The sequence below is a fragment of the Tyto alba genome, unplaced genomic scaffold, assembly GCF_018691265.1.
Source record: "Tyto alba isolate M040663 unplaced genomic scaffold, T.alba_DEE_v4.0 Super-Scaffold_46, whole genome shotgun sequence".
Taxonomy (NCBI): Eukaryota; Metazoa; Chordata; class Aves; order Strigiformes; family Tytonidae; genus Tyto; species Tyto alba.
Genome location: NW_024881322.1, coordinates 15120563 through 15146674, shown reverse-complemented (window position 1 = coordinate 15146674; position 26112 = coordinate 15120563). Strand labels below are relative to the sequence as shown.

At 41.0% G+C, this 26112-nt stretch overlaps 3 protein-coding genes across 8 annotated transcripts; 2 read left to right on the top strand and 1 right to left on the bottom strand.

Annotated features, from left to right (window-relative positions):
- Nucleotides 1-4895: 4895 nt before the first annotated feature.
- MRPL32 (mitochondrial ribosomal protein L32) lies at nucleotides 4896-6728 on the bottom strand. Its single transcript, XM_032987049.2, has 3 exons — nucleotides 6568-6728; nucleotides 6138-6319; nucleotides 4896-5526 (listed from the first exon to the last, which is right to left on the bottom strand). The coding sequence occupies exons 1-3, from the start codon at nucleotides 6689-6691 to the stop codon at nucleotides 5272-5274; spliced, it is 561 nt and encodes a 186-aa protein (XP_032842940.1). The 5' UTR covers nucleotides 6692-6728; the 3' UTR covers nucleotides 4896-5271.
- Nucleotides 6729-6997: 269 nt separating this feature from the next.
- Nucleotides 6998-13114, top strand: PSMA2 (proteasome 20S subunit alpha 2). The gene is made up of 8 exons (XM_032987028.2): nucleotides 6998-7095; nucleotides 9187-9263; nucleotides 9904-10036; nucleotides 10459-10581; nucleotides 10956-11037; nucleotides 12142-12215; nucleotides 12558-12615; nucleotides 12698-13114. The coding sequence occupies exons 1-8, from the start codon at nucleotides 7055-7057 to the stop codon at nucleotides 12812-12814; spliced, it is 705 nt and encodes a 234-aa protein (XP_032842919.1). The 5' UTR covers nucleotides 6998-7054; the 3' UTR covers nucleotides 12815-13114.
- A 3303-nt stretch (nucleotides 13115-16417) lies between these two features.
- CUNH7orf25 (chromosome unknown C7orf25 homolog) lies at nucleotides 16418-20372 on the top strand. Of its 6 annotated transcripts, none has more exons than XM_032987043.2 (2): nucleotides 16418-16436; nucleotides 18803-20372. In XM_032987043.2, exon 2 carries the CDS (start codon nucleotides 18819-18821, stop codon nucleotides 20094-20096), a length of 1278 nt encoding a protein of 425 aa, XP_032842934.1. In that variant the 5' UTR covers nucleotides 16418-16436; nucleotides 18803-18818; the 3' UTR covers nucleotides 20097-20372. The 6 variants fall into 6 exon arrangements, with proteins under 6 accessions (XP_032842934.1, XP_032842933.1, XP_042662323.1 ...); XM_032987042.2 differs by lacking the exon at nucleotides 16418-16436 and adding an exon at nucleotides 16492-16601; XM_042806389.1 differs by lacking the exon at nucleotides 16418-16436 and adding an exon at nucleotides 16741-16797.
- Nucleotides 20373-26112: the final 5740 nt, after the last annotated feature.

Sequence of the window (26112 nt, the reverse complement as noted above, 5' to 3'; positions counted from 1 at the left end):
ACTAGTCTGTCAATTTTGAGCCTTAAGCTATTCAATATAGTTCCTTTAAAATCACTATTCTTTGTTTTTAATTTAATCTCAGATTATAAAATTCAACCTACATCTTTCCAATAGCCTGTTCAAAATCCTTAATTCCACTGGAAGAATTTCACAGAATGTGCTGTAGAGCTACACCATAATGGAAAATAGAGCTGTAAGCCCTATTTCTAGACAAGCTGATGAGCCTAGGTGATAGGGCTGGGAATAGAAACAGCATCAGTGGACCTTGGGAATGGATGTAAGAGCTATGTCAGGTGTGTAAGTAGGGACTGATTGTCCTTCCTACACCGTGACACACACCGCAGTTAATGGGCCTATTCCTCTTGAGCCTTGTGAGCTGGTCCCAGATTTAGGACACACAAAAGGTTAATCAAACTCATACACAGGACACGTCAGGCAAAACATTCCTATATGCTCGTGCTGTGAGAACAACTCCGTCAGAACCACCTTGTACAGAGAAGAGTCTGGACCCTTTCAGGAAACCAAGGGAAAGAGCAGATGCTTGCGTATTTGGATGATCAGAACACACTAAGTATATCCCAAATTTTCAAAATCATACCATGGCTTTAGAAGGTATGACACTTAAGAAAAAAATAATATGATTGGTTTTCTGCCTAGTGATTTTCCAAATATTTGCTTCTCTGTCTTTGACCTACCATCTTAAAAGCAGGAAATCTGCTTTATTTAAAAAAAAAAAAAAAAAAAAAAAAATCACATGCTCCAATAGTGAGGCTTTAGAGAAATCCCTGCCAAATATTGTACACTGACAACTCCACAAAAGCTTTTGTTTTGGGTTTTCTGCTCCAGAGCAGTTTCAGTTTTGCTTTTCATGTTTATCCAGCACATTCAATATGAAATGAGTCCTATACCCCTTCTTCTAAATAGGCACATTGTCCTCAACCAGAAGGAACTGAAATATAGGATGTTTGATAGAAATTCAAGTATTAACAGATCAGACTTAATTTACTACATTCATCAAATGCAACCTTAGTTTTCAGGTGTAAACCCAATCCTGTTGGTATTCAGCAGTAGTTTCAAGTTTCACAGGTATATGCTCTGCATTAAAAATCTGTACGTACTTGCATATATCTGTATGTCCAGGGTTCCAGTACACTGGACCAAATTCTGCCTTGAATTACACTCCACTGACTTCAACAGAATTTCCTAGAAATACACATAGAGTAAGTAAAACTAGATCCATCCCTGCTACATGGCCTACTTCCTTCTCATTCCTTTCACTGATTTTCCTCCCATTTGGCCCCATTCTTAAAGTCTTTAGCAGGTTGAGTTAAGCAAAGTATCTGGAAACAACTTGTAATTACTGATTGTCATTCACCGTACAAATTACACAATGCAGTCATGTGAGGTAAAAGAAGGATTTTTGCTAGTATCTTATAAGTAAGTTCTGAAGATGCAGGCACCTTCATCACTGATGTGCTTCCAAAACATCTTAAAACGTTGATGGAGCACACCATCTTCTATGCCCTTCTAAGCAACTAATATTCACTTGAACACCACACTAGTTTGGTTTTCTTTCCATTCTATGTCTGTTGTTTGCAAATTGATCCTTATGACTCTACAAATTCAAGGCAGTTACACCTTGAAACTCACTGGAATGCCGCCAGACCTATTATTTGCAGGACTTTCTAGCCGCATAAATAAAATGTCAACTAACTGAATATACTAGGCATACAAAGCAACACAGAAATCCATCTGTAATTAAGAGGTGTAAAAAGAGCTCCACTACCTCGTTAGGGAAAAATGATAGGTACAACTGCAATTTCAAATAATTCACCAGGCAAAGAGCAGAAGTGCATAAACATGCACAAGAGACAGCACGTTAGTTCTCAGTATAGAACCAATTAAATTTAGTTGAAACAATGAATTACAATAGATCAGCTTGTGTCTTATAACAGCTCTTGTGTTTTACTTCCTACTTGGCAAACTTAGTCTTTTTGCAGATCTTTTGCTTACACAGGTGCAAATTTCTTGAATCTGACACTGTTTCCTAGCTCACTAATGCTCTTTGGCTTTTATTTTGCACCTACCAGAAAGTTACACTCCTCTGCCACCTAGTGCTGTAAAGAAGTATATTTCATAGCAACCGCCAGCTCTTCCTGGCATATTGTGTTCAAAGGAATAGATGAGGACTGTGCAGAAACCTTTTATTAAAAATTCCTAGCTACATGGGAGATTAAAGAGAAACTTGGTTTATCAACCTCTATGGATATCATAATTGATCACTGTGAGACATCACGTCTATTTCTGCAGACTTTATGATACAAAATCATTTAGCAACTGGCATCCTTGTGTTCTAGGATATTACCTCATCTTCATGGCTCTTTCTTAAAATAAAATAATTTTAACATAAAATCCTTACAGAAGAAAAACATAATCAAATATGGCATGTATTTAATAATATTAAAATTTCAGACAAAAATTAATGCCTTTTTCAACTACTAGCAGGTTCCCAATGTATCAATGTGAAATTCCCAAGGCATATAATTTTTGGTTTTAAATGGATTCTGGAGTACAGCATTTCTAACAACCAGCTTGCTTTTTGTTAGTTTTAATTTACATTGCTTCAAAAAGTGTATGTTTATATATTAGCACTATTGCAATTTATATTTCTTTCAAAACTACATATAAACAGGGTTTATTTCAAGTAACAGATATGCCATGTTTTAGAGGAATTCTGGAAATCTTTTTTATTTTTTTTAATTAATGGAGCTTTGTATTGTCAGTGTTAGTAAAATGAAGCTAGGAAAGTGAGCTTTCCTTTTCTTTTGAAGGACAAGTCATTCAAACAAAACTGCTCTGACTCTCACTGAAGATATTTTATTTTTTGGAAAATTAACTGGTACGATATCAATTGCATATACAAATCTTCAATATTTGTCAGTTGTTTCTAATTGTTTCTTTTAGAGACCATAATAACCAGATAATTTAATGACTTTTTCTCCCTTACATTACTCAGAAACTACTATGAAACGTTATCAAGCATCTCTTCTTGTCGGGATTGTACAAATGCAGTACTAACATGAGCAGTATGGCTGTGAAATGAATCATCACCTAGCAAGTATCTTAAAATGTCTCATGCTGACACAGCATAACTTCACTCATGTTTCATAAGAACGCTGTAAAGCATCTTCATTGCTTCACTGACACTATAATTCAAAAAACTAATGTAATATACTGCCAAGTATAATTATTACTGCATTAGCAGAAACCACATATTGTCTCTCGTATTTAGAAAGTCTTTTTTTTTAAATACCTCTGTGTTTCTGAGAAATTAACCCATGACTCTCAACATCCCGTGCTAGTTTAACTTATTTCTCTACAGAACCTTTGTCAAAAAAATAAATATATAAAAAGCAACTAGGACAGTAACGTGTAAATGGTCCGATATGTGGACAAAGGAACAAAAAAACCTCACCTCTCCCTAAAAATGCATACACACCCTTCCCTCAGGACAATAGACCTGTCTTACTGCTTGGCTAATCTCACCTCCAATGCATCAGTCTCATCCCATGCAGCTCTGTCAAAAGCAAGCCTTCCTCTGCATCCTGCTTGCCACCTTTTATTGGCTTCAGTTCTGAGTAAGTGAAAAACAGGTATGACTGGAATAAATCCTGTTTGGACAAATAGAAAAGAACTTATCTTGTTTGCTTAGATATCGTCAACTAGATGGCATCGACTTAGACTTATCAGCTTTCATCACTCCTTTAGAATAAGGAGGAAATATAACATCTCAACTAACATCTGTTCCTACCAGTTGTTTCAGAACATGGAATCCAGAGAAAGGAAAGCAGAAGTGAAATGTTACAGCACACGAGCCCACTCCTTGAGCAGGTATAATTGGCTCAGCCACGTACAAAGGCTGTTCTGGAAAGCATGGTCCTGTGCCCACCATTTTCATATTCCTACTGTCCATATTGTTACTTATTTTGATCCTGACAGGAGTCAAGCTACAGGAGGTACCCACTAAAAACCAAGGTGTAGAAAGCCAGGGAAGAGTTCTTTGTCAGTGTAGCTCCCTGAACCAGCACAGGAGCAGAAACACTCAAGCACCAAGAAAACACAGGGTCAACCTTGCCAGGGTTAGGAGCAGGCTTGCATTTTTGGGCAGCAAAGAGCTATTACACTGGCTGAGCCATAACATCACAGTACTGCTTGCATATTGAAAGCCCAACCTAAAATTCAAAACAGTCTTATTTTTAAATGCAATGGTGCTACTGTGTGGCTAAAACCAAAGTGAAAACCCAGAGCTGGGTGCTCTAACTGTGCCACTGCAGGGTACTGAGGGACAGCAGAGAGCAGAGCTGCCCCCTCTGCATAGAAGACTTAAGACAGGAAGGCACTGCTGTTAGTTCTGGTTTTCCAAGCACACACTGACTACCCTGACTACTTAATGGCAATGACTGCAAAACATCAGCTTTGACCATTGTGAAATTCACAGATTTCCAGTGATTACATTTCAATTTGTTATTTCACTGAAGACATCAAGTGTACTTTGAGTGGAAGGAAAAAAAAAAGGCTTTCCCTAACCCATAAAGACGGAAAATTGTTTTGTACACTGACAACATCAAGAAACACTTAACATTCAGTCCGGTTACAGAAAAAGCATGAATACTACATGGCAATCGCTATTTTGCTCAAAACCAGGAATATCACCCAGTACACCCAGTATCTCAAAAAGCAGTGTTGTGGAGACCAGGCAGACTCTGTTAAAAGCCATGGAAATAACCAGGTAACTGTATCCTTCCTTGCAAATATACTTAGTATCTAATTGACATTGGTTTTCAACTCTCCCCCTCCCCCCACCCAGGAAAAGAGTAACAGCCAAAACCAGAAAGCCGATTTCCCTGGGGAACTTAGCATACTTTATTTTATATCTGTGAATGTTTTCCCTTTGTTAAAAAAAAAGTTATTTACAAAATCATCACAGAACATTAGCATATATTCAGTATAGTGTATGCAGGTGTCCAAACCCAAGGTAGATGGTGTTTTCTCTTTGACTGCTGACTGCTGTGATGCATCACTGAGAAGCATTTCCCACCGCATGCCACCGAAACACCACGTGACTGCAAAACCATACCGCATGACATGCAAATCAAGTGGGCTTCCCAAAAGTTCCCAGGTTTCCTCTATCAACATCGAGTGAGCGAAATGAGGAAAACATTCTTGACAATCATATTCCTTGCTGGTTTTGTTAGCATTAGGTCTATAGCATCAATTTTGAACAAACCAAGATGGACGCTTCCTGGCTCTTTCAATGATCCGCTTGCTTTTATCTTCTTCCGTGGGCTTTTCTCCATCATAAAGGACAACCGTCTCTACAGTTGGAGTATTAAATGGTCCTCCTTCTTTTTTACGTATTTCCATCCTTATCAGTTGAGTTTCTGCTTTGACCTTTGCATAACAGTAGCCACAAAGGACGTGTTTCTGTTTCAAGTTTCCACACTCAGGACATACATCTATGTTCCTCTAAAAAAAGGCAGGGGAAACCAGGAAATTTTGTAATTTGAACAATAGCAACAAAAGAAACAGGGAACAATCACAAACTACTAAAGACGTTAAATGAAAAACCAGAGAAATTCAACTACCTTCTCAAAATTTATTATTCTAAGTCACTTTTCTTCTAAGTAATTTTTCTGAAACGTATTGCTTTGCCACATGCTTACTATTAAAATGAATCTATGAAATGAATATCTAAGTCATTATGCCTGTTGATGTTTGGAAGACTAAAGACCTATCAACTCAATTTGACACATAGAAAGTATAAATATTTTCCATTTATACCAGCTGTTTATCTAAAATTCACACTTTGTTGTCTTACACCTAACCTGTCACTGTTTATTTCACTACAGACTACTGTCATATAGGATGAATATACCTGTTACAAAATAATTTGAAGATTACAGTGTCTTTTAAGCTTATTTATAAAGAAATTCCAGAAAGTTTTTTCAGTTAGTATTGACCACTATAATGATTCTCTAAAATAAGCGAGATGAAGAATGACTGCTCTAAATCTTACTCTACCATGCCCGTTTGCCACTAACAAAACTACTTGCAGTCCATGGGAATTTAGTGATTACCTTTACTGGTATAAGCTTATTGGGATTTCTGCGCCTGCAACGGTTCACCTCAATGCTGCGTCTTTTCTTTGGTGCTGCCATCCATAAGATGCTATCTAAGAGGCCAGGCGCCTCATTACTTTCTCTAGCATCGCTAACTGGCTCTGGAAGAAAAGCTGGAGCTTGGACAGCTAGTGCTGGTCCTGAAGGGAAAAGAAAAAAGAATTAAAAAAACCCCAGGTAATTCATTACAGCCAAGCCCCATTTTCGCGTGCAGGCGAGGAAATAAGACGCGGCTGCTGCTGACTTCCCCACCTCCCGCCCTTTTCCCTCACTGCTGCGCGCTGTCCTGGCCCAGAGCCCTGCCTCCGCCGTTCAACAGTACAAAGGGACCGCGCAGCCCCGATGCCGCGTTCTCCTTCAGCCGGGAGGGGACTAAGCCATTACCAACCCCAGGGTGGGCTCCGGCCCCCGGAGAAACCCGGCGAGAGGCTGCACTCCAGCCGCCCCCAGCAGCGCTGAAGGAGCCCGTGAAGCCGCGGCAGCGAAGGGAAAACCAGCAGCAGAACCGCCATGCTCCCACACAGCCCCGCTGAGGAGGAAGGCGGTCGCTCCCCCGAGGGTGCACTGGGCATGCGCGTCGGTCGCGGAGCCCTCTGGGAAACCAAGTTCCCGAAGCACCTCGCGGCACGGCTAGGGCAGCCACCAGGACTTCATGCCCCAGCATTCCTTTCGCTGCCAGAGGGGAGGGAGGGGGCTTCCACTGCCAGCATGCCTCGCCGCGGGTCTCCTTCGCCAATCGCGTGCCTCTTCGCCCCCGCTCGTCTCCACCTCTCCGCCAATCAGCGCGCTCGCCGTGCCCACGTGCGGGAGGCGGGAGGGGCGGCGGCGCCTGCGCAGAAGGAGCCGCTGCGGGAAGCGGCGGGGTCTGCTCCAAAATGGCGGAGCGCGGCTACAGCTTCTCCCTCACCACCTTCAGGTACGCCCGAAGGGAAGAGGTTGTGCGGGCCCGGCCTCTCGGCGGGCCAGGGGGGAGGCCGGCGCACAGCCTACGCGGGGCGGTCGCCCGGTGGTGGGGTAGGACGGAGCGGGGACTTTGCAGAGTCATGGCGTGTCCACAGAGCCAGGCCCGGGGAAAGCAGCGGGGTCAGGCGCCTTTGGCTGAGGCGGGCACGGAGTGCAGTTGCGGCTCGTGGTTTCTCTCGTTGCTGTCAGTCGGAGTCACCGTGGGGCCAGTCTGGTCGTTGGTGGTGCCATAGAGCGAGTGCTTGGTGAAAGGCTTTAGCGAACTTGGCGTCCACGCACACGCTTTGGACTGGGCAGTAATCCTGAGCTAACGGAAAACGTGTGGTGATAGCTGAACTGTGGTATCTCGAGAGCTTGCTTCAGGGCAAACTTTGCAGATATGGTAACGAGAGAAGCTTTCAGATGAGCTTTAAGTAGTTTATTTCCCTTCCCACTGTGCTTTGCAGGCGGTACTCTTGGCGTTGGGCACAGCCTAGATGTGGGGTGATTCCATGCATAGGAAGAATATGCTGTTGGAGTGGTATCTATTAAGGTTCAGCTCTAATACATACACCTAAGATTGATTCAGAATAAAGGAAATTATTTTCCATTCTTTTTTGGATGAAACTATTAAGTTATCCAGAATTATACATATAAAAAGAAAAACTGAATGCAAGAATCCTTGTGCTGCTTTTGGTGAAGTGCTTCCTTAATCTTAGAAGAGAGTAATGCTGTGTAATTGCAAACTGGGTTACTAAAGGCTTGTTGCAGTTAAGCAAATGAAGCAATTCACAATCTAAAACTAGGAAAAGAATCTTCTTAATGGATGGATGCAGCCAAACATGTCTGCTTTACTCAAGTGGGCTGAATTTTTTATTAGCTCTTGGAAATGGTTTTCTAAGGGAGTTACAGACTTTTTGTACTGTACAAAAGCACTACATGCTCTGAAACTTAAAGCCATTTGAATAGAATACACTTACTTATGCTCTCCTTCATTCACCTGTTATTTGTACTGAGACTTAATTTTTTTAGTTTATGCTTATGTTTAAAATATTTTGCAAATGTTCTCTATATTTTAACTGCTAGTATAGGAAACTGTTTTTCTGGTTTGTTAGTATTTTGTAGTGAAGGGGCTATAATTATTACCTTTGTCACCTTTATATGCTGTTTACTCAGTGTATAACTAACTACACTAATTGATTATTGCTTGCTTTGTATTTTCTAACTTCTCTAAGCACCGGGTTACATAATTTTCCATTTTATTACTGCATCTATTAAAACAACAGTGTCTGAAATGCAGCCCAGAGAACAGATCCCACTTGCAAAATCACTTGTTCAATGAGTGACTGGCTCTGTACTGTCCTTTTCCCTGGGGATCAAGAGTGAACCCCTTGATCCCCTCATTCTGGATGAGTTACTTTGTCAGCCTGACACCTGCTGCTCTCTTCTGATGATTCTGCATCTGTTACCAGAAAGGCATGGATCATTAAAACAAAATGCAGGAATACCTGGGGATGAAATGGGAGCTCTTTCTGTCTTCTGCCATTGACCTGATGTGTGCTTGTCAGTGAAAAAGAGTAGCAGTGTTTTGCTTTTACCTTTCAGCAGCCAACATCAGTGTCTTGAACTTTTGCAAACCACACATGTAATGATGTTTCAGTAGAAGGTCATGACGTGCTCTGAAGATTTTTCCCACTGAGTAGAAAATTTAATTGAAGTGGTATAAACTTGGAGAACAGACTTGTCCTCCTCCAATTTGCATCCTAGTCACTGCCCCCAGTCTGAGACACATTTGCTTTCACCGCGGTTGTAGGCAGGTGCTGTGTGAGTATTCCAAAAGCACCGTGAGTTCTGTGCTGTGCCAGTCCAGTTCTTTTAGAAGCTGTTATGAATCTGCAGAGTTGTGGGGTTGTTTTGGTTTTGGTTTGTTTTTTAAAATCTGATTACAATATGCTGATGCTAGGTGTAAAGAGGCTTAAAAAAGCAAGTTAGCATCAGATTGCTGTTGGAAAGATTTGAGCATATCAGAGTTATGTTAGGCTTACTTCTGCATTTTCATTTTTAGTCCTTCTGGAAAGCTTGTTCAGATTGAATATGCTTTGGCTGCAGTGGCTGCAGGAGCTCCATCAGTTGGGATTAAAGGTATGTTCACAAAATAACTACTTTAGTGAAGATTCAGGATTCTGAGTATCATTTCAGAGAACTAAAATAGTTCGGAATATGCACTGGGTCTTTCTTCACCTTGCCTTCTATTACATATTTTGACATTCTTTCAGTGGATGTTCACATGTTTTAGTGGGTTTAATATTTATTTTTTTTCCTGCAATTTAATAATTTCTTACAAAGAAGGAAGAGAGCATAGAGCTCCATACTAAGAGAATAAAATTGCTTGGGTGATTTTGGAAACTCAGCTGGTAGAATTAGACATCTTTTTTTTCAAGTGTTCCTGTCTCTTATGTAAATAACTCCATCTGTGTGTTCATATATATAGATATTACACAAAAAGTTCCTTCAATTGCTCAATCATTAATATATGTTTCACAATCTTTAGAATGGGATTATGGAAGCTGTATGATTATTTAAAAGGAAAAACAATGTGTTGGATGGACTCATCAAAGTATCTCTTTAACATTATTATAAACTTGAAGGGTTTTTTAAAAAGGGAGGAGCAAAATTCTTTACAGTCTGATAAACTTGTTCTGTGGTTTCACTGCTTTCCATAATTTTCATAATTTTAGTTTAATACAGAAAAAAACCCCAACAACATCTTGTTCCTTTCCAGCTGCAAATGGAGTGGTGTTGGCAACTGAGAAGAAGCAGAAATCCATTCTTTATGATGAAAGGAGTGTCCACAAAGTAGAACCAATTACCAAACACATAGGTTTAGTGTACAGCGGTATGGGTCCAGATTACAGGTATTAAAAAATATTGTTTGGTTGCCTTTCAGGTGCATTTTCATACAAGAAACGTAAGAAGCAGAAACAGATAGAAATTAGCTGTTTCTTTCTAAGTGTATGGCATAATATTACATTGAATTACCCTGTATAGGAAATTAATTTGTAAGTTTTTCTTAATATATTCAATACCTTATTAAATAACCTTCTATCTAAAGAACAAGGAGGAAATGAATGGCAGTGTAGTTCAACCTTAGTTTCAGTTTATGTATTTCCGAGATTACTCAGTTGATAAAGATAATCCAGCACAGTCTGTGTTTTCTTACATTGGTGTTATGCCTGATGTATGATTCCTTAGCGTAGTACTTATCATGAGTTTTCACTTCTAGCTGTAACAACTAGTTGGAATATTTTTGACATACTAATTTTGTCTTTGTTTTTAGAGTACTTGTGCACAGAGCTCGGAAGCTGGCCCAGCAATATTACTTGGTTTATCATGAGCCCATTCCAACAGCTCAGCTAGTACAGAGAATTGCTTCTGTGATGCAGGAATACACGCAGTCTGGGTATGTGGTTTTCTGAATTTTGAAGTTGCATAGAAAGATTATGTTGTTTAAATGTAAGGAATAACACTTACCCGGTGATGAAATTTTTTGTGTGAAAGTGGCACTAAGTTTTTCAGTGGAGAATGTCCACAGAAAGTGGGCCAGTGGGAGGAGCACTAGCTGGCAGCAGGTGAGATGGAATCTTCATACCTTGCAAACAAGCAGGTGGGACAAGGCAGCATATTTTTGTTTGGTCATTCCTGATCACAGCTTTGGGCTGGTGGGAAGCGTTTTGAGGAAGGTTAACACATCCAAAATAATTTAGTCGCATTTGGTTTTCACAGAATAAATTTCACCTATTAACTCTTGATTTTATTTTTTTTTATTGCCTCTAGTGGTGTTCGTCCATTTGGTGTATCACTGCTAATATGTGGCTGGAATGAAGGGCGGCCGTATTTATTTCAGTCGGATCCATCTGTAAGTATCTTACGTTTGTAAATTCTACTGCTTTTATAAAACACCCAAAACTTTATATGTGCTCATGAAATACTTTCTGTGATGAGAAGAACAATCTGGAGTAGAACAAAAGATCCATTAACTTCAGAAGTCAGAATAAGCCAATTTCAGTGGGTGCTTGGAACAAGCCTGGATAGTTCTGTGCCTGCATGTTCTTGTATTGCTTGAGGGATGCCAGCTGCTTTTGGAGGGAGATCACCATCCCTTTGCACGTCTTCCCACCTAGTTGTTAGTGACAGCAAGAGTAGCATTCTGCAGTTAGGTACCAGAAGAAAACTTTGACTGCTTATGCTGCTCAAATAGTTGTTCCCTAAACTGGATGGAAGTTAGGCAAAAATCTATTGCCTTGTGAAATAGAATGCATATCCTTTAATGACAGTGGTAAATTTAAGTGAGTTAATTTGCTCTGTTTGCACTGCACTTCTGCAAAACCACCCTTTGATGCATGTGTGAGTTGTAACACTTTACATCAGGCAAAAAAATGTTGTCACTGTAGTGATCCCTGATATGCTTCAGAAATTTTGATTACTACCTGATGCTTAAATGTAAAAAGCAAAATGCAGATGTCTTGTAAGGCATCTTGATTGAGGCATAGAACTGCTGATGGCCTTCATGCCAGACGAGAGAAGTGAAGTGAAGGCTAAATAACCTATTAGTAGCTAAGAAATCGGATGGCCAGTTTGGAGGAAATTGTTTATGTAACTTAATCTTAAAAAAGAAGGCTGTATGGAGCGAACCTCAGGAAATACCTGTCTGTATTCATTCTCAAGGGCAGACATACTATTTCTGTTTAAGGAATCCCAAATAAAGACTATGCTAATGACTTACTAAATTCATCTTTCAAAGTAGTGGGAGGATGAAAATAGGTGGGGCCCTATACAAACACTTTGTACAATTTAACAGCATGTGTTTCCATATCAAATTAGTCTGAATGTGATCCAAAATAGTCTCCTATATTCTCATTCAGTATTTTCATAGTTGTTTCCATAGTTTTTACCCAGTAATTGAAGACATAATATTTGACCAACTTACACAAAACAATCCAATGGATTGTTGCTTTTACAGGGAGCTTACTTTGCGTGGAAAGCAACAGCAATGGGAAAAAATTACGTTAATGGGAAGACTTTCCTCGAAAAAAGGTAACATGTTTGATACTTGTCTGAAAGGAACAAAGTTTTAAAATACTTAAGATAGTATGTTTCCAGTTTACTCCAGCTTTTGTGTTTATGGAGAATTTTTTCAGTGCAATAAACATATTCAACATATTTGCAGAAATATTGTTCTGTAGGGTGTCAGTAGGAAAAGTAGTGCATTATTCTACAAATAATAACTTTCACTATTAATATCACAGTGCTTACAAATAATATTTGTATGAGAAACAGGAAGACTTCAGTAGTGTTTGGGTTTTTAGAGACCCTAGGATTATTAAGATTTGGAAAGATGTTTGTCCCATGCTGAAATATGGGGACTTCTGTTTACAGATACAATGAAGATTTGGAGCTTGAAGATGCCATTCATACAGCTATCTTAACATTAAAGGTTAGTAAAATATTTAAGAAGTAAGTTTCTTACCGTTATGACATCACTGATATGATTCACTGAACTGTATTTTCTTTAATAGGAGAGCTTTGAGGGGCAAATGACAGAAGACAACATTGAAGTTGGCATCTGTAATGAAGCTGGTTTTAGGAGGCTTACTCCAACTGAGGTTAAGGACTACTTGGCTGCAATAGCCTAGTAGGAACCGAGCAAGACTGTGTGATTCACACAAAGGTGTTTTTAATTTTGGCTACTCAAATGTTTTGTTTGCAGTTTTTGCATACTTATTTCTACATGGTTTGTCTGAGAGATTTTTTTAAATATCATGGATGCAAATGCAACAGTCCTAATATTGTAATACATGGAATCTTATTACAGGTAATTCTTTTCCTTGGGACATGGAATCTTTGTACACAAAATACTGTACAAACTGTAAAGTTATAATGACAGCTTGAAAAAGGCTAAAGAATAAAATTTGAAGGCCACTGTTTTGGGGGAAGGTGTCTGTGTGTCTTTTTAATCATAGCTTGTTTATCTGCATAAAGCTGAGATTTCAGTGTCGTTATTGTTGAGGAAACAGAATTTTCCACAGAGCCATGATGAAGTCCTGTTAGATCTTCTTTTAAAGAATTTAGATTTTGAGTGGACAAGTTAATTTTTTCACTTTGGAATATTGTTCAAATGTTAACTAACTTCCAAAAATGGTTTTATCTGGTATAAAAGATCATGTACTTTCACAAAAAGGCAGAATAACCTTCCATTTCAAGTGTGAACTGTGATCTACTTGGGCATCTTTGATCTTGACTATCTCAACTTTTGTCTCAAGAACTTGTTTTGTGTTACTTGGGTTATTTTTGTGGCCCTAGAAATTGCACTTTTTCAACACTGAAATACTGTTAGAAATAATGGAAGTAATAACTTTTACTGAAAACTTAATGCATTTATCACCATCAATAAAAACAGGAGTTACGAAACAAAATGAGAATATGTAGTATAATTACTTTATCCCTGGAATCGTGATGAAGTATTTTCCAATTTGCAAGATAACTCTAATGGAGCAGTAATGAAAAGAGCACTTAATTTCTGCATCACAACTTTTACAGGTGCAGAACTAGATGTGTGAATATTATTCTGTGTGGGTGTATGTATCAATATATTTGTTACATGTGTGGAGTCATTCAGGTTATACAGAAACACAAAATCTACTGTAAAAAGAAACAGGATAAATTTATGTACTTTTTTTCAGCAGAAGTAGTCTTACCTGCAGCCATTTCAATTACTGTTTTCAGATTTTATTTTTTTTAAAGCAGCCTGATTGTTAAAATGTTGACAGTGAACTGGGAGCGGTAGCTGGATCACTCTGTACCTAAGGCTAAGCATGTATGGGAGCAACCTGACTGGTTACATGTTAGCCAGCTATAACTAATGAAGAAAATACAAAGTAGGAGTCAGTCTGCAGAAAGTAGTCTGTAAACTAATTGATCTGTTCTTGCCAATGTCTGTCTTCTTATGTTTTAGCATTAGGTAAATAAGAATTTCTGAAGCATGCCATAAATGAAGTTTTATTTACTAATGTCAGAAATAAAAGCTATGTCCAAATGGTTCATCAAGACTTAGTCCAGATCACTTTTTGAGTATTTTACTCTGAAAACCAATCCATACTGTGATTCTTCTAGAGAAAATGAACAACTAGGAACTGAAACTGGAGACTGTGTTGTTAGATCTTAAATTTAAGAATCATTTGGAAAAGTAGAATGCTACTTGAATATTCATACACAGTTTTTCATGCTATGTAATTAAAGGAATTTTGTATATGAAAAGATGCATCTAGGTACATCAGAAAATGGTTAGCATGAACTGTAGTAGCTTAGTTACTTCCTCTAGTAGAAACAGTTGATTAGCAAAGAACACCCTATGGGAAGTAGTTGAAACCAAAGCACTTTGAAATAAATCACGCTATCTCACTCCCCGGATGGTAACGAGGCAAGCAAAAAAATGTTTTAAGATTTGGGGGTGTGGTTTCTTTTTTGTATTTCTTGTTTTTTGAATAATTGAACAATTTTATTCTCTGTAGAATTTTACAAATTTTTTAAAAGTGAAGTAAAAAAAAAGGTATCTTCCATTTTTTCCTGTGGTTTAATGATTTAAACGTAGTAACGGTTCTGTGTATTTTATAGAAACTTTTGTGTTCTGAGGAAAGTGCTGCCTTTCACATACCCGATAATTACTATAAATGTCAAGGGGGTTTTTGCCCACTTTCCCCCACCCCAGTAGGAGGACAGAGAACCATTCCCACATGGGGTAGTTTTACTGAACTGTGTATTTCAGAAGCGTTGCTGGCTTTACTTCATGTTGTTATGGACCAACATTGTAAAAGGGTGGCAGTGTGAAGTTAGTACACTTGTTGGATGTTCTGGATGTCCTCTTCTACCAGGTTGCCTCAGTGTTTTTCAGAATGTAAACTGTTTGAATTGGTAAAATAATGTGTCATTTGATCATTAATTTTTCTTTGGAGAGCAAATAGGAATGTACCTTGAGAAAGATGAGAATGCAGTCACTAGGCTATCATGGCACCATATGTTAGTACGTAGTCTCCTTTTACAACAAAAAGCTTCAAAATGATAATCAGTTGTAACTTTTCCGCTGAGAATGCTTTCCTCTGGCTGTGTCTCTGAGGGATGGTCTCATAGCCCTATCGTCATTTTGTGGTAATATTTAATTGCTCTGTGCTTTGTGTGAAATGAGAATGGTTTGTTGTCGGTCATTCACTTTGAGCCATCGAGTTGGTAGTGGAGAAAGATGTTTTTTACAGCATCGTGAACAGAATCTTGAAGCTCCCTGATATACTTAGGCCCTACAGAGAATCAAAGTTCATGGGACTTGGTGTAATTTGGAAAGAATATTCATAATATGTTGAATTCGGGCTTTATTTAGAGTGTTAGGTAATCTTAGTGGTAGGAAGATCTTGATATTACACTGTTCTAATGAGGAAGGCGGTGTGATTTGGAGTGTAGGTTACTTTGTTTTTAACTGCTTAATCCTACACTGAATAAAATAATTGCCATACTCGGGTGGCTGCATGTCTATAATAACTAATTTACATAGTTTTCCATTAAAAATCTTTGGAATTTAAGGAAATAGTGATTGAGATGTATTTCTCAGAAGAAAATCACTTCAGGAGTGAGAGATACTAGTGCAACGGAGTAACAAATTATGTGGTGGTTGTGGTCATTTTCAAATATTAATTTTTTTAGTTACATGATGTTAGCTTTTTTTCTATTTTGTAAAAAACTCACTGCATGAAGTGGGGTCAAGGGGGAATAAAGTGGACACACTGCTCATTTGTGTGAAACAACAAATTGCAAGCTTGATTACTTAAGCTGACCATGAAGTATGACTTTGCTTCATTTATCTTGTTCCAAATGCAGTCATCTGAAAGTGGAAAAAGAGACGCTGCTTACTTAACAGTAGGTAACGCTCTTGGTTTGCGTGTCCTGGAAGACGATCTGCTGCGAGGAACTTGGTGTGGCCCCTATGAGAACAGAATTTCCTTGGGCTTTATTTAACTAGTAGGATTGGGATAGGAGAACAGTATTGCCATTTCATGAGGTTATTACTTAAAGTAAGTTCCGATGTGATTAGAAGACACAGGTTCAGTAGCCCCCTTGCACCTTGCTTTGGCTCACAGATGTTGTGAAATCATTTAGACACGTAGTGGCAATTGCTCAGTGCGGGAACCGGCCCCCAGGAGTAGGTGGGGAGAAGGCAAGGCCCTCCCCTGCTGTCAGGGAGCAGTGCTGCAGCACGGAGGGAGGGCGGAGGTGAGGGAGGGGGTCTGCTGCTGGGGAATAAGCAGCGACTCGGGGCGGGGAAGGAGGACGCTTGCTCACATTTAGCAGGAGTTAGGTGGGGAAGACCCCTTTTTCGCTGGCTGAGCTTGATCGAGATACACGCCTCGAGCCCTGGTTGCTTCTTCCCCGCTGAAGGTGAAGCTTTGTGCCTTCTCTCTGGCCTGGCTGACCTCACGTCGCGCCTTCGCTCCTTTAATAAAGGCTTTTGGGGGAGGACCGAGCGGGGGGGGAGCGGCCCGGTGCGGCGGCTGTCCCCGCCCGGCGGTCCCGGGGGAGGTGCCGGGCCGGGCCGGGCCGCCTCCTGCCGCCGCCTGGGGCGAACCGCCGGGGCGTGAGTATGGGCGGCGGGCAGAGAGCGGGGCCCGGGCGTCCGGCTCCGCAGTACTGACCGGGGGAGGCGAGGGGCGAAGGCGCGCATCCCGCAGCCACCCGCGCTCCGCCGCCTGCCCTGCCGAGGACGGTGTGTCGCGGGGGAACGGCGAGGCCCCCGGCGCTCGGCCGCGGACAGGCGCCGGGGGCGAGGCTGCCCTCCCCCAAGATGGCGGCGCGCTGACGTGCTGGCGGGGCGGCCGCTCCCGCCGAGGGGAGGTGCGGGCCCTGAGGGGCCGGGGCGCGGCCGCCGGGGGCGGGCGGGCTGAGGCGCCTGCGCCCCTTCTCACAGCGAGCGGTTGGGTGGAGGGCTTTAGTTTGTGGGGGGGGTTTTTGGTTGTTGTTGTGTATTTTTTTTTGTTTGTTTTTGTTGTTGTTGTTGTTGTTTTCTTTCTTTTTTTTTTTTTTTTTCCCCCTAACTCGTTTTAAGGAGCGGTTCTTCTGAGGCCTTGTGGTTGGTAGCGCAGCCGCCTGTCACTTGCAGTTGGTGGGATGAAAGAGGAGTTGGGTTTGTGGGCTTACTTTTCACCCAGAAGCTTGAAGTAAGCTTCCTCTCGGAAGCCTTTTTGTATTTGTAGAAGTTGAGGCCACTGCGGTGAGCGGCGCCCAAGTAGTAATGGTGGGGGTCTGCTCATTGCTTTACACATAAGAATAAACGGGTCGCAGTGGTGGGGACTTTTGTGAGGAAAGGCTGGCTTCACCGGCCTCTTCTGACCCTGAAGGGTCAGTAGGTCATGTTGGAAGACTTCAGGCCGTTTGGTTGAGAGAAAGGAGATCTTTGTGATGCTGAATACTGACTGAGCCAGGAGCAATTAATGGTGACTGCATTTAAACTTGTGCATAATGCAAATGTGACTTCAATTGGTTGATGAAGCCCGACTCCACAGTTTCACTGGCGGAGCCAGTTGCAGGACCCAGGCCATGTCCTCTTGCTTATTTTCGGCTGGAGCTGCGTTTGTCTTCACTTTCATACTAGTTTGCTTCAACATGCAGCTTAAGTAAGAATTATAAGAACATGTGTTTATACTTATAGTTGGGAGTCCAAATGGATTGACTTCACTGTTAATAGTGTCTATTTACTGTGCATCATAAAAAATGGTATAGTTTGCTGTGGTATTGAATCCTATGTTTTTCAAAGCTAGCCCACATTCAGTTAAGTAATTCCTCTCATACTTTCCTTAGGGAGACATATTAAAGTAATATGGATGCAAAGGAATAGACTTACCGGATGCAACACAGTAAATCTCTAGCAGAACTAGAAAACAGAAATTTCCAGATCCCGCCTGACTCTAGAATTACGAATCATTGTCTGTCATGGTGCTGTGTAATGCTGAAGCTTTGCCAGGGCATTGTTAGGGCCTCATTTACTGAGTTGTGTGGTGGAAGTTGGAAGCTGGAGAGGACAGAGCTGTGCTACCTATAATGGTAAAATACAGTGGGCTTCCTGTGTCAAAATACTCACTGGGAGCCAGACTTAAGAGGTTTTATGTACATCTGTAAGTGCGGTGGATAGCTTTTATATTTTAATGGTAACTGGTGGTTAGAGGGAGAGGCAAGATTTGCTTATGTCATTAACAGGATTTCTAATTTTGCTCTGGATAGCAACCTCTGAAAAATGAGCTGTAAGAGTTGTGATCTCGCTAAGTAACTAGCTCAGTGAAGGGGTCTCATGTTGGGGGAAAAACCACAAACTTGGAAGGCATATGTGGAGCCTTGAACACTGCTGTTCTCCCTTGATGAGAACTGAGATCTGAGGCTGTAGGTTGGATCCTCAGAGGCAAAGGAAGGGAATTGAACTCTTTAGTGGGTGTTGTGCTGAGGTTCCTGATGCTTGTGCTGTACAATACAGGTAGCTGTTGCACTAAGTCTACTGCAAAGTTCCAGTGTACACTGTTGCAAAGATCACTTTTGACTGCCTTACTCTTGACCATGCAATAACAGCCTTCTCTTTTGCATTCACTTGATAGGAATAATGTTTCCAATATGTCTGTGCAGTCGCTGCTTTGTGAAAGAATTGCTGTTGCCAAAGAATTGATCGAGAGAGCAGAAGCCCTTTCCAAGTCCCAGAAAAGGAAAATAGAAGGTGGAGCAAAACTATGTGGCAAGCTGAAGGCCGAGCTAAACTTCTTACACAAGGTGGAGGCAGGGAAGGTGGCCATTAAAGAATCCCATCTGCGAAGTACGAACCTTACCCATCTCCAAGCTATTATTCAGTCAGCAGAGAACCTGGAGGATGTTGTCGGTGTCCTCCATGTCTTCGCTTATGAGGACAGGTTTGGAGACAAACAGACACTGGTGGTAGATGTGGTTGCAAACGGAGGTCACACGTGGGTGAAGGCCATTGGTCGCAAGGCTGAGGCGCTGCATAACATCTGGTTGGGGAGAGGCCAGTATGGTGACAAAAGCATCATTGAGCAGGCAGAAGACTTCCTACAAGCAAGCCGGCAGCAGCCAGTGGAGTACATCAATCCCCACATAATCTTTGCGTTCTACAACAGCGTGTCGAGTCCTATGGCAGAGAGACTCAAGGAGATGGGAATATCTGTGCGAGGAGACATTGTGGCTGTGAACTCACTGGCAGAGCCACCTACAGAAAACCAGAACCTTAGTGCCAGTGAATCGGAAGAAGAAGGCCCTGAACTCCTGCAGGTGACCAGAGTAGACCGGGAGAATTTAGTGGCCAGCATTGCTTTTCCTACCCAGATCAAAGTAAACGTGTGCAATAGAGTTAACTTGGACATCACGACCTTAATAACTTACGTCTCTGCTCTGAGCTATGGTGGCTGCTACTTCATCTTCAAAGAAAAAGTGCTAACAGAGCAAGCAGCTCAAGAAAGGAGGGAGAGAGTCCTGCCTCAGCTGGAGGAGTTCATGGAGGGGAAAGAGCTCTTTGCTTGTCAGTCTGCTATCAGAGATTTTCAGTCCATCTTGGAAACGCTGGGAGGACCTGGGGAGAAAGAACGAGCTGCATTGCTTGTTAAAAGAATTAATGTGGTGCCAGATCAGCCGTCTGACCGTGCCTTAGGACTAGTGGCCAGTTCAAAAATCAACAGCCGTTCTCTTACCATTTTTGGGACAGGAGACACTTTAAAAGCCATCACCATGACTGCAAATAGTGGTTTTGTGAGGGCAGCGGCTAACCAGGGTGTCAAGTTCAGTGTTTTTGTTCATCAGCCACGAGCATTGACAGAAAGCAAGGAATCTGTTGCCACACCTTTACCAAAGAGCTGCCCACCTGATAACGGACTAGAAGTCATTTAATGAGTCAGTCATTGAAATATTGCAGGTACTGCAGTGGAGGCATTTGGAGGAATGAGAGTTGTTATGATACATTTTTGGGTGTGTATCAGTGAAAACTACCTGTAGCAGTGGAAGGGTCCACCAGGAATTTGCAATATCTTTACTCAATTCTTGCTTTTTTTGTTCAGCTGACCATTAATTTATTCACTAAGGTAATACGATTTTGGTGATAATTGTTAGCTGGCATACAGTATATTAATAGTGTCTGTTCCTATTAAAAAGTTCAGTTAAATCACAGTTGCCTTTGTGCCCTTGTCGTTTTTGTCCTTTTCAGAGGGATTAAATTCAGCACCTTAGATGGGACTTCAGATGTGTCTTCTGTGAAACTTAAATCTTTCTCTCACCTATCCTATTCAGCTGAATTCTTTGTTGGTTCAGGGGTACCTGGTTTAGAGACCTATGCCTTTTTGTGTGTATGCTGTTTCCTGGAGATGTGACTAGTAGCCATGAATAGAAACCAACTTAATCCTTCTTTCCTTTACTGAAAAGACCCTCTGTACGTGTACCATGTCAAACTGAATTGGGCAACAGCTTTAAGATTCCCAGAAAAAATAATTTGAAATCGGAGTTTGTTGGCACTAGTACATTGTGACTCTTGGGCCAAACTGGACAACCAGTGGCAGCAGACCAGTCTTCTTCCATTTTCTCTTAGCCTTTGCCCAAGTACAAAGTCTTGCTGAGTGCAAAACCTAGCTTAAGGCTTTGGAAAACAGAATCCGCCTCAACCGAGCCAGCACCCTGGTCGTTTTTGATACTAGCAAACTCTCTGCTGAGGACTCGTGGTAAACTTGAATTTGGCTTTGTTGCTTGTGGGTTAACTGAAACGAAGCCTCACTGAGCTGCTTTAGTGCTGGTGTGGCAGAGGGTGGGGGAGGAGGTTTGTGGGGTATGTTCTTAAATGCTAGTTTGCCCTGTAGTAGAGAGAAGCTTTTTCATTGGTAGTGGAGCTGCTGGTTTTACTCAAAGTGTTGAATAAACAACTTTTCTTTCTTTTTTTTTCAGGAGAGAGTTGCTGTTTTAGAAGTCTTTCTAATGTTTTTCCATCTGCTGTAATAACAGCACTTGCTGATTGATATTAATTTGCATCCTAGTGGAAAATTTTTATGTGTCAGAGTGAACCTCTTGGCCCTGGGCTATACATTTTATCAGGTCAGTGAAAGAGATACCCACTGAATATTTTATAGGCTGTTGTTTAACAAGATAGCATTATTATGCAGCTTATAGTTCAGGCAGAGAACATCGCCTTGCCTCTTGCCACGGCGCTCTAAATTTCCTCCTACAGTACAAAGCAGCTGCAGTGCTGCCCTTAGCCATATTCTCTACCAATTTATTTCAGTATTCTGGTGTACTCCTGGTGTAAGGATACTGGCATGCGAACAAAACCACGCCGCATGCCTCTTCCAGCTGAGTAAGCTTAACTCCAAGGAGCAAAAGCATACCTTCTGTCAGTATGACTCTTGCTCTGCTCTGTTCTTACTATGCCTGCAGAGCGACCTGTTGGGAGTTGTCACCAGTATCCACGTGCTGCATATCTTTACCGGTAACTTTTAACAATGCTGAGGGCGCTCTGCTTTCCACCTGCCTCTCGTTTCTGCCGGTCACTGAGGTAGTTCAGGGGATTTAGTTAAGATGGGTGGAACTGGATTTTGGTTTTTGCTGCTTCAGCATCCAGTCTTCCACCTGCCAGTTTCACAGTTCTCCCTTGCTGAGTTGTTCTAACAAAATATCTAGCGGTCTAACACAGTGTAACAAAGCAGGATACATCCCCCACCATATCCATTAATTTTCCTGAAAATGTCCCTTCAGAAGAACTAAGTGATATAAATAATATGTTGGCTGTGCAGAAATGTAAGTCTCCTTTGATAGTTAACAACACAAGCTTCAACTTACAGGAGTTGAGGGAGACAGTGCTTTATCATGGTATGATGGATTTACCAGCATGCAACCACAGATGTTTGTGAAATGTTCCAGTGCTATAAGCTGCTGGAAGGAAAGGTGCCTCTCATTTCTGCCATGAGAGCTCTTCCTCTGGGCACCTGTGTGATGCCTTTCCTCTGCAGTAGGTGTGGGGGTGGAGGTGGGAGAATAAGAAAAAACCCTGGGTCTCAAAACTGTGTTTCTGTTTGGTATCGTAAGTGCTGAAAGAAGGTACAAGAAACCTCCTAGTGAATCATTTATGAACAAACAACCTGGGAGAGAGGAGTTCTTTTTGTTTTCCACTCAGAGCTTTAAAAGCTGAGGTCCCAACAGACAGTTTACTATTTATCACGAATTAATCTGCTTCACAGTCTTACAGGGTATACTTAAAGCTGTGTGCATGATAACAGTGCACTTATGCATGGTAATTCATTATGGCCTTTTAAGACCTAATCCTTTGTATTTATGTTACTTTTAATTTGCTTGCAGCCTTTCTACCCTGATGGGGGTTTTGAATGAGTAAATGGGAGAGAGCTGCTTCATTCCACTTCTTACTGTGACTCTAAGAAGTGGGCTTCTGTCATTTTCCTTGCTTTACCCAATTCAATACTCTTGAATATCCCCTTGGGCACCCTCTAAAGAGGTTTCTCCAAACCACAGATGAGGGGGCAGTGACCTGCATTGTTCCATGGTAGTTGACCCAGACAAAGTTGTGAAGAGCGAGTAACCTGCGTATTGCCTAGATTAGAAGTGGGTGAGCTCTGTTTGCTGTATTTCTTCACTCCTGCTGCTGCAGAGCTAGCTGACTCATTTTGCAGTGATAGCTTTGTATGAACATTAAATGCAGAAGCCTCTGTATCTGGAGCCATCATGCGGCGATTTTCTTCATTGCCAGTCATTTTTGCCAAACACAGTACTTGTTACTGAATCCACTTTCTTACTCATACCAATTTCTCCCAATGATATGAGCAATATTTTAGGATTATGAAACTCTAGAAATTATCTGTGTGCCACTGTGTGGCGTGAGGGGTTTTCATTGTTATTTAGTGTCTCTCTGTTGCATGGTGCAATAAAAAGCTCAGAATGTGGGTGTTCTGTTTTTTTTTTGTGTGTGTGTTTTTTGTTTGTTTGTTTTTTTGTTTTGTTTTTAAAACTATTTCTACCTTCAGTGGTTTTCAGGCTTATTGGTCAAGCAGAAGTGCAGTGCTGACAGACTGTAAGAATTGTTTTATAAGATGGAACCTGAAACTGAAGGCTGGCTTGGAACCAAAATGTGCTCTGATTGCAGTATTTGGTGATCTTTGTACAGCTTTCCAAGATACTGGTGATCTACATATATAAACCAGTGTTCTGGTTGAGTGCATTTAGATAGCTTCTACTTAATTCCAGAAATGGGGGATTAGATGTTAGACTTCCTTTATTTATGACTTTACAAATGAATAATGGGAAGATACCAAATTATGTTTGAAATTAAATTGAAAAAAACAGAAATCCAAGACTGCTTACCCTTTCTTCCACACAAAGCACAACTGTTTTGTCTGCGCTATACCAGGCATTTGAGGATACAGAGACATCTCACTCGCTGCAGTGGATTTTGTGTGGCTATTTTTTTCATGAAATTTTTCAGCATTAAGTTCCTTGGTAAAGTTGGATTCCTAAACTGTTTTGGAGAACCTTGTTCTGGCACTTTTAAGTTATTTGACATTATCTTTGTATGGTTCCATAGTCTCCAAGGAGAGCCAGCATCTCTGCTCTGTGCAGCACTCTGCACGCTGTCTTTGCTCCAACGGTATGAATGCCAAGCAAGGAATGTTGCGATTGATGCCAGGCAGTAGAAAGCACTTGGATATTATATGAGAAATAAATAGGTAAGTTAAGTTGTTTCTAATTTGTCTTCTACAGTTTTGTCAAAAGCAAAGTTACTTTTTGGACACAGCTGTGTATGTTCTTTACCTATTGTCATTCTGGCTGACAAAATTTGCAGATAAATGACTTGTCACTGTACCTGCAAGTCATGAAAACACTCAGAGGTAGTTTTGCATGTTGCAGCCACAGCTGTGTAAAAGTGCTACTCTTTGGTGGGTTAATGTGCTAAATAGTGGTTTGTGTTTCAAATTGTCCCCTTCCTCTGACGATGCCTTCAGCAGATTTAAATCAGCCTGCCAAAGTCTTCTGGAGCCTGTCTGAAAATACTTTCACAAACCTGTTCCTAGTTCCTGAAAACTGAACATAGACATGGTCACAACAGTTATAAAACAAGAAAACACAAGTGTCGGTTGTTCGAAGTGAGTTTGAGAGGAGACCTAGAAAAAAAAATACCCTAAAATCTTTTTTGTTAAAGTGGAGGAAGGAAATGATTTACAATAATGACAGAGCATGTAGTTGCAATGACATTCTTCATTATGCAAGCGAAACAGCACAGGTCAGCTGTTATCTAATTAACCTAGTAAAGTAAGCAAGAATTAGACGGCGTTCTTGAACTGAAGGCTATGGTTACAGGTTTGCTGTAAGCTGTAGTTGTAGGAACTGCTCTGCCATCCAGTTTGCTGCAGGCACCACATGCATGTTCTTCTGTGGTGAAATCAACTCTAGGTATGTGAGGCTGTTGCCTTTTCATCAGGATCTAATGTTGCAGTTTATTCTAGAGTAAAAACAAAGAGAGTGAATGTAAGACTATTACACTGAGTGACCGAACTGCTTGGAATTGCAACTCTGGGGCTTTGCAGATTGTTTCTTATGAACACAATGGAAATTAAGATTGTTCCTACATAAACTATTGTAATGAAGAAGCAAACAAAAAAATCCCTCAAGCCTTCATTGTTCAGAAGATCCTTCTGTCCATTTAAAAGATCCTCGATTATAATGTCTTATGTAAGACATTATTATCTTAAAAAAACCACACAACCCTCAAAAACAAAACAAAGAAACCCCAACAACAAACAAAAGAAACCCAAAAGAATTAGCAACATCTGATAATGAAGCTGTATCCCTTTATTCATGAGAGCATGATAAAGTGGTAATGTGAAACATGGAGGTGCAGGGCACAGAAGTTTACACTGCAGTGTAGGTATGAAAATCCAGGGATTAGAGGAGTGAGTAGCATGAGTGCCTGATAGTATTTTTTGCTGAGGTTCATCACATCCATTTCCTGAAGCATTTGGGGTCTCAGTGCTGCCGTGGTGGTAACACTGGTGAAGGTGGTTGTTTACAGTGGGCTCAGGAGATTCTACCATAGCGCTTCCTTGTTATGTTGGTGGGAGTAGTGCTGACTAATTTCAGGGGTTGCTCCATTTTCTGAAACAACGCTGGACATGATATTATAATTTCCAGTTTTCCTAGCACAGACATAGTCCTAAATGCTGTTGAAGTAAGTGGGAGAAACAAAGCAAAAACATTTCAAAGGAAATGTTTTCAAGGGAAAAAGCTCTCAAAGGATGAGGCAAACAAGAGTAAAAGAATATGGAAGGTTAAGTTAGTGTCAGATTGTCTCACTAGCCAGACTGGAAGCATAGCAGGAATTGGTGAGGATGGGGGAAAAGCAGTTCTTCGATGTGTCCCCTTCCATGCTCTGTACCCTGCTGTGAGCTCTGGAGAAGCTGCTGATAGCTTTAAGAGACAAAGGGCAGAGCCTTCAAATCTAACGCTGTTCAAGACAAGCTATTTGGGTGATATATCACACAACCTCCTTGCGGGGAGATCTCCCTATGGGTGGATGATATGACAGAACCTCTGCTGCTTTGCAGTCACTGAACTTCTGACTCGTCATCAGGTTTTTCTTCTGTAGGGAATAATTTGGCCCATCTTGACGGAGATGAGATTCAACAGTGAAATGTTACTCAGGCAGACCACAGGCCTTCATAACAATGAAACTCCACTATATAAATCTGTTTTTGTTTTTTGGTGGTTGTTTTTTTTTTTTTTTCCCTGCATTAACAATACACATTATAAACCTGCATTAGGTAAATCCACAAGAGAAGCCTCTTTTATGAAGAGGGGAGGTGTGACCTCCTTACTTCCCATACAGCTATAAAATGCACTCATCCATAATGACACAATTTCT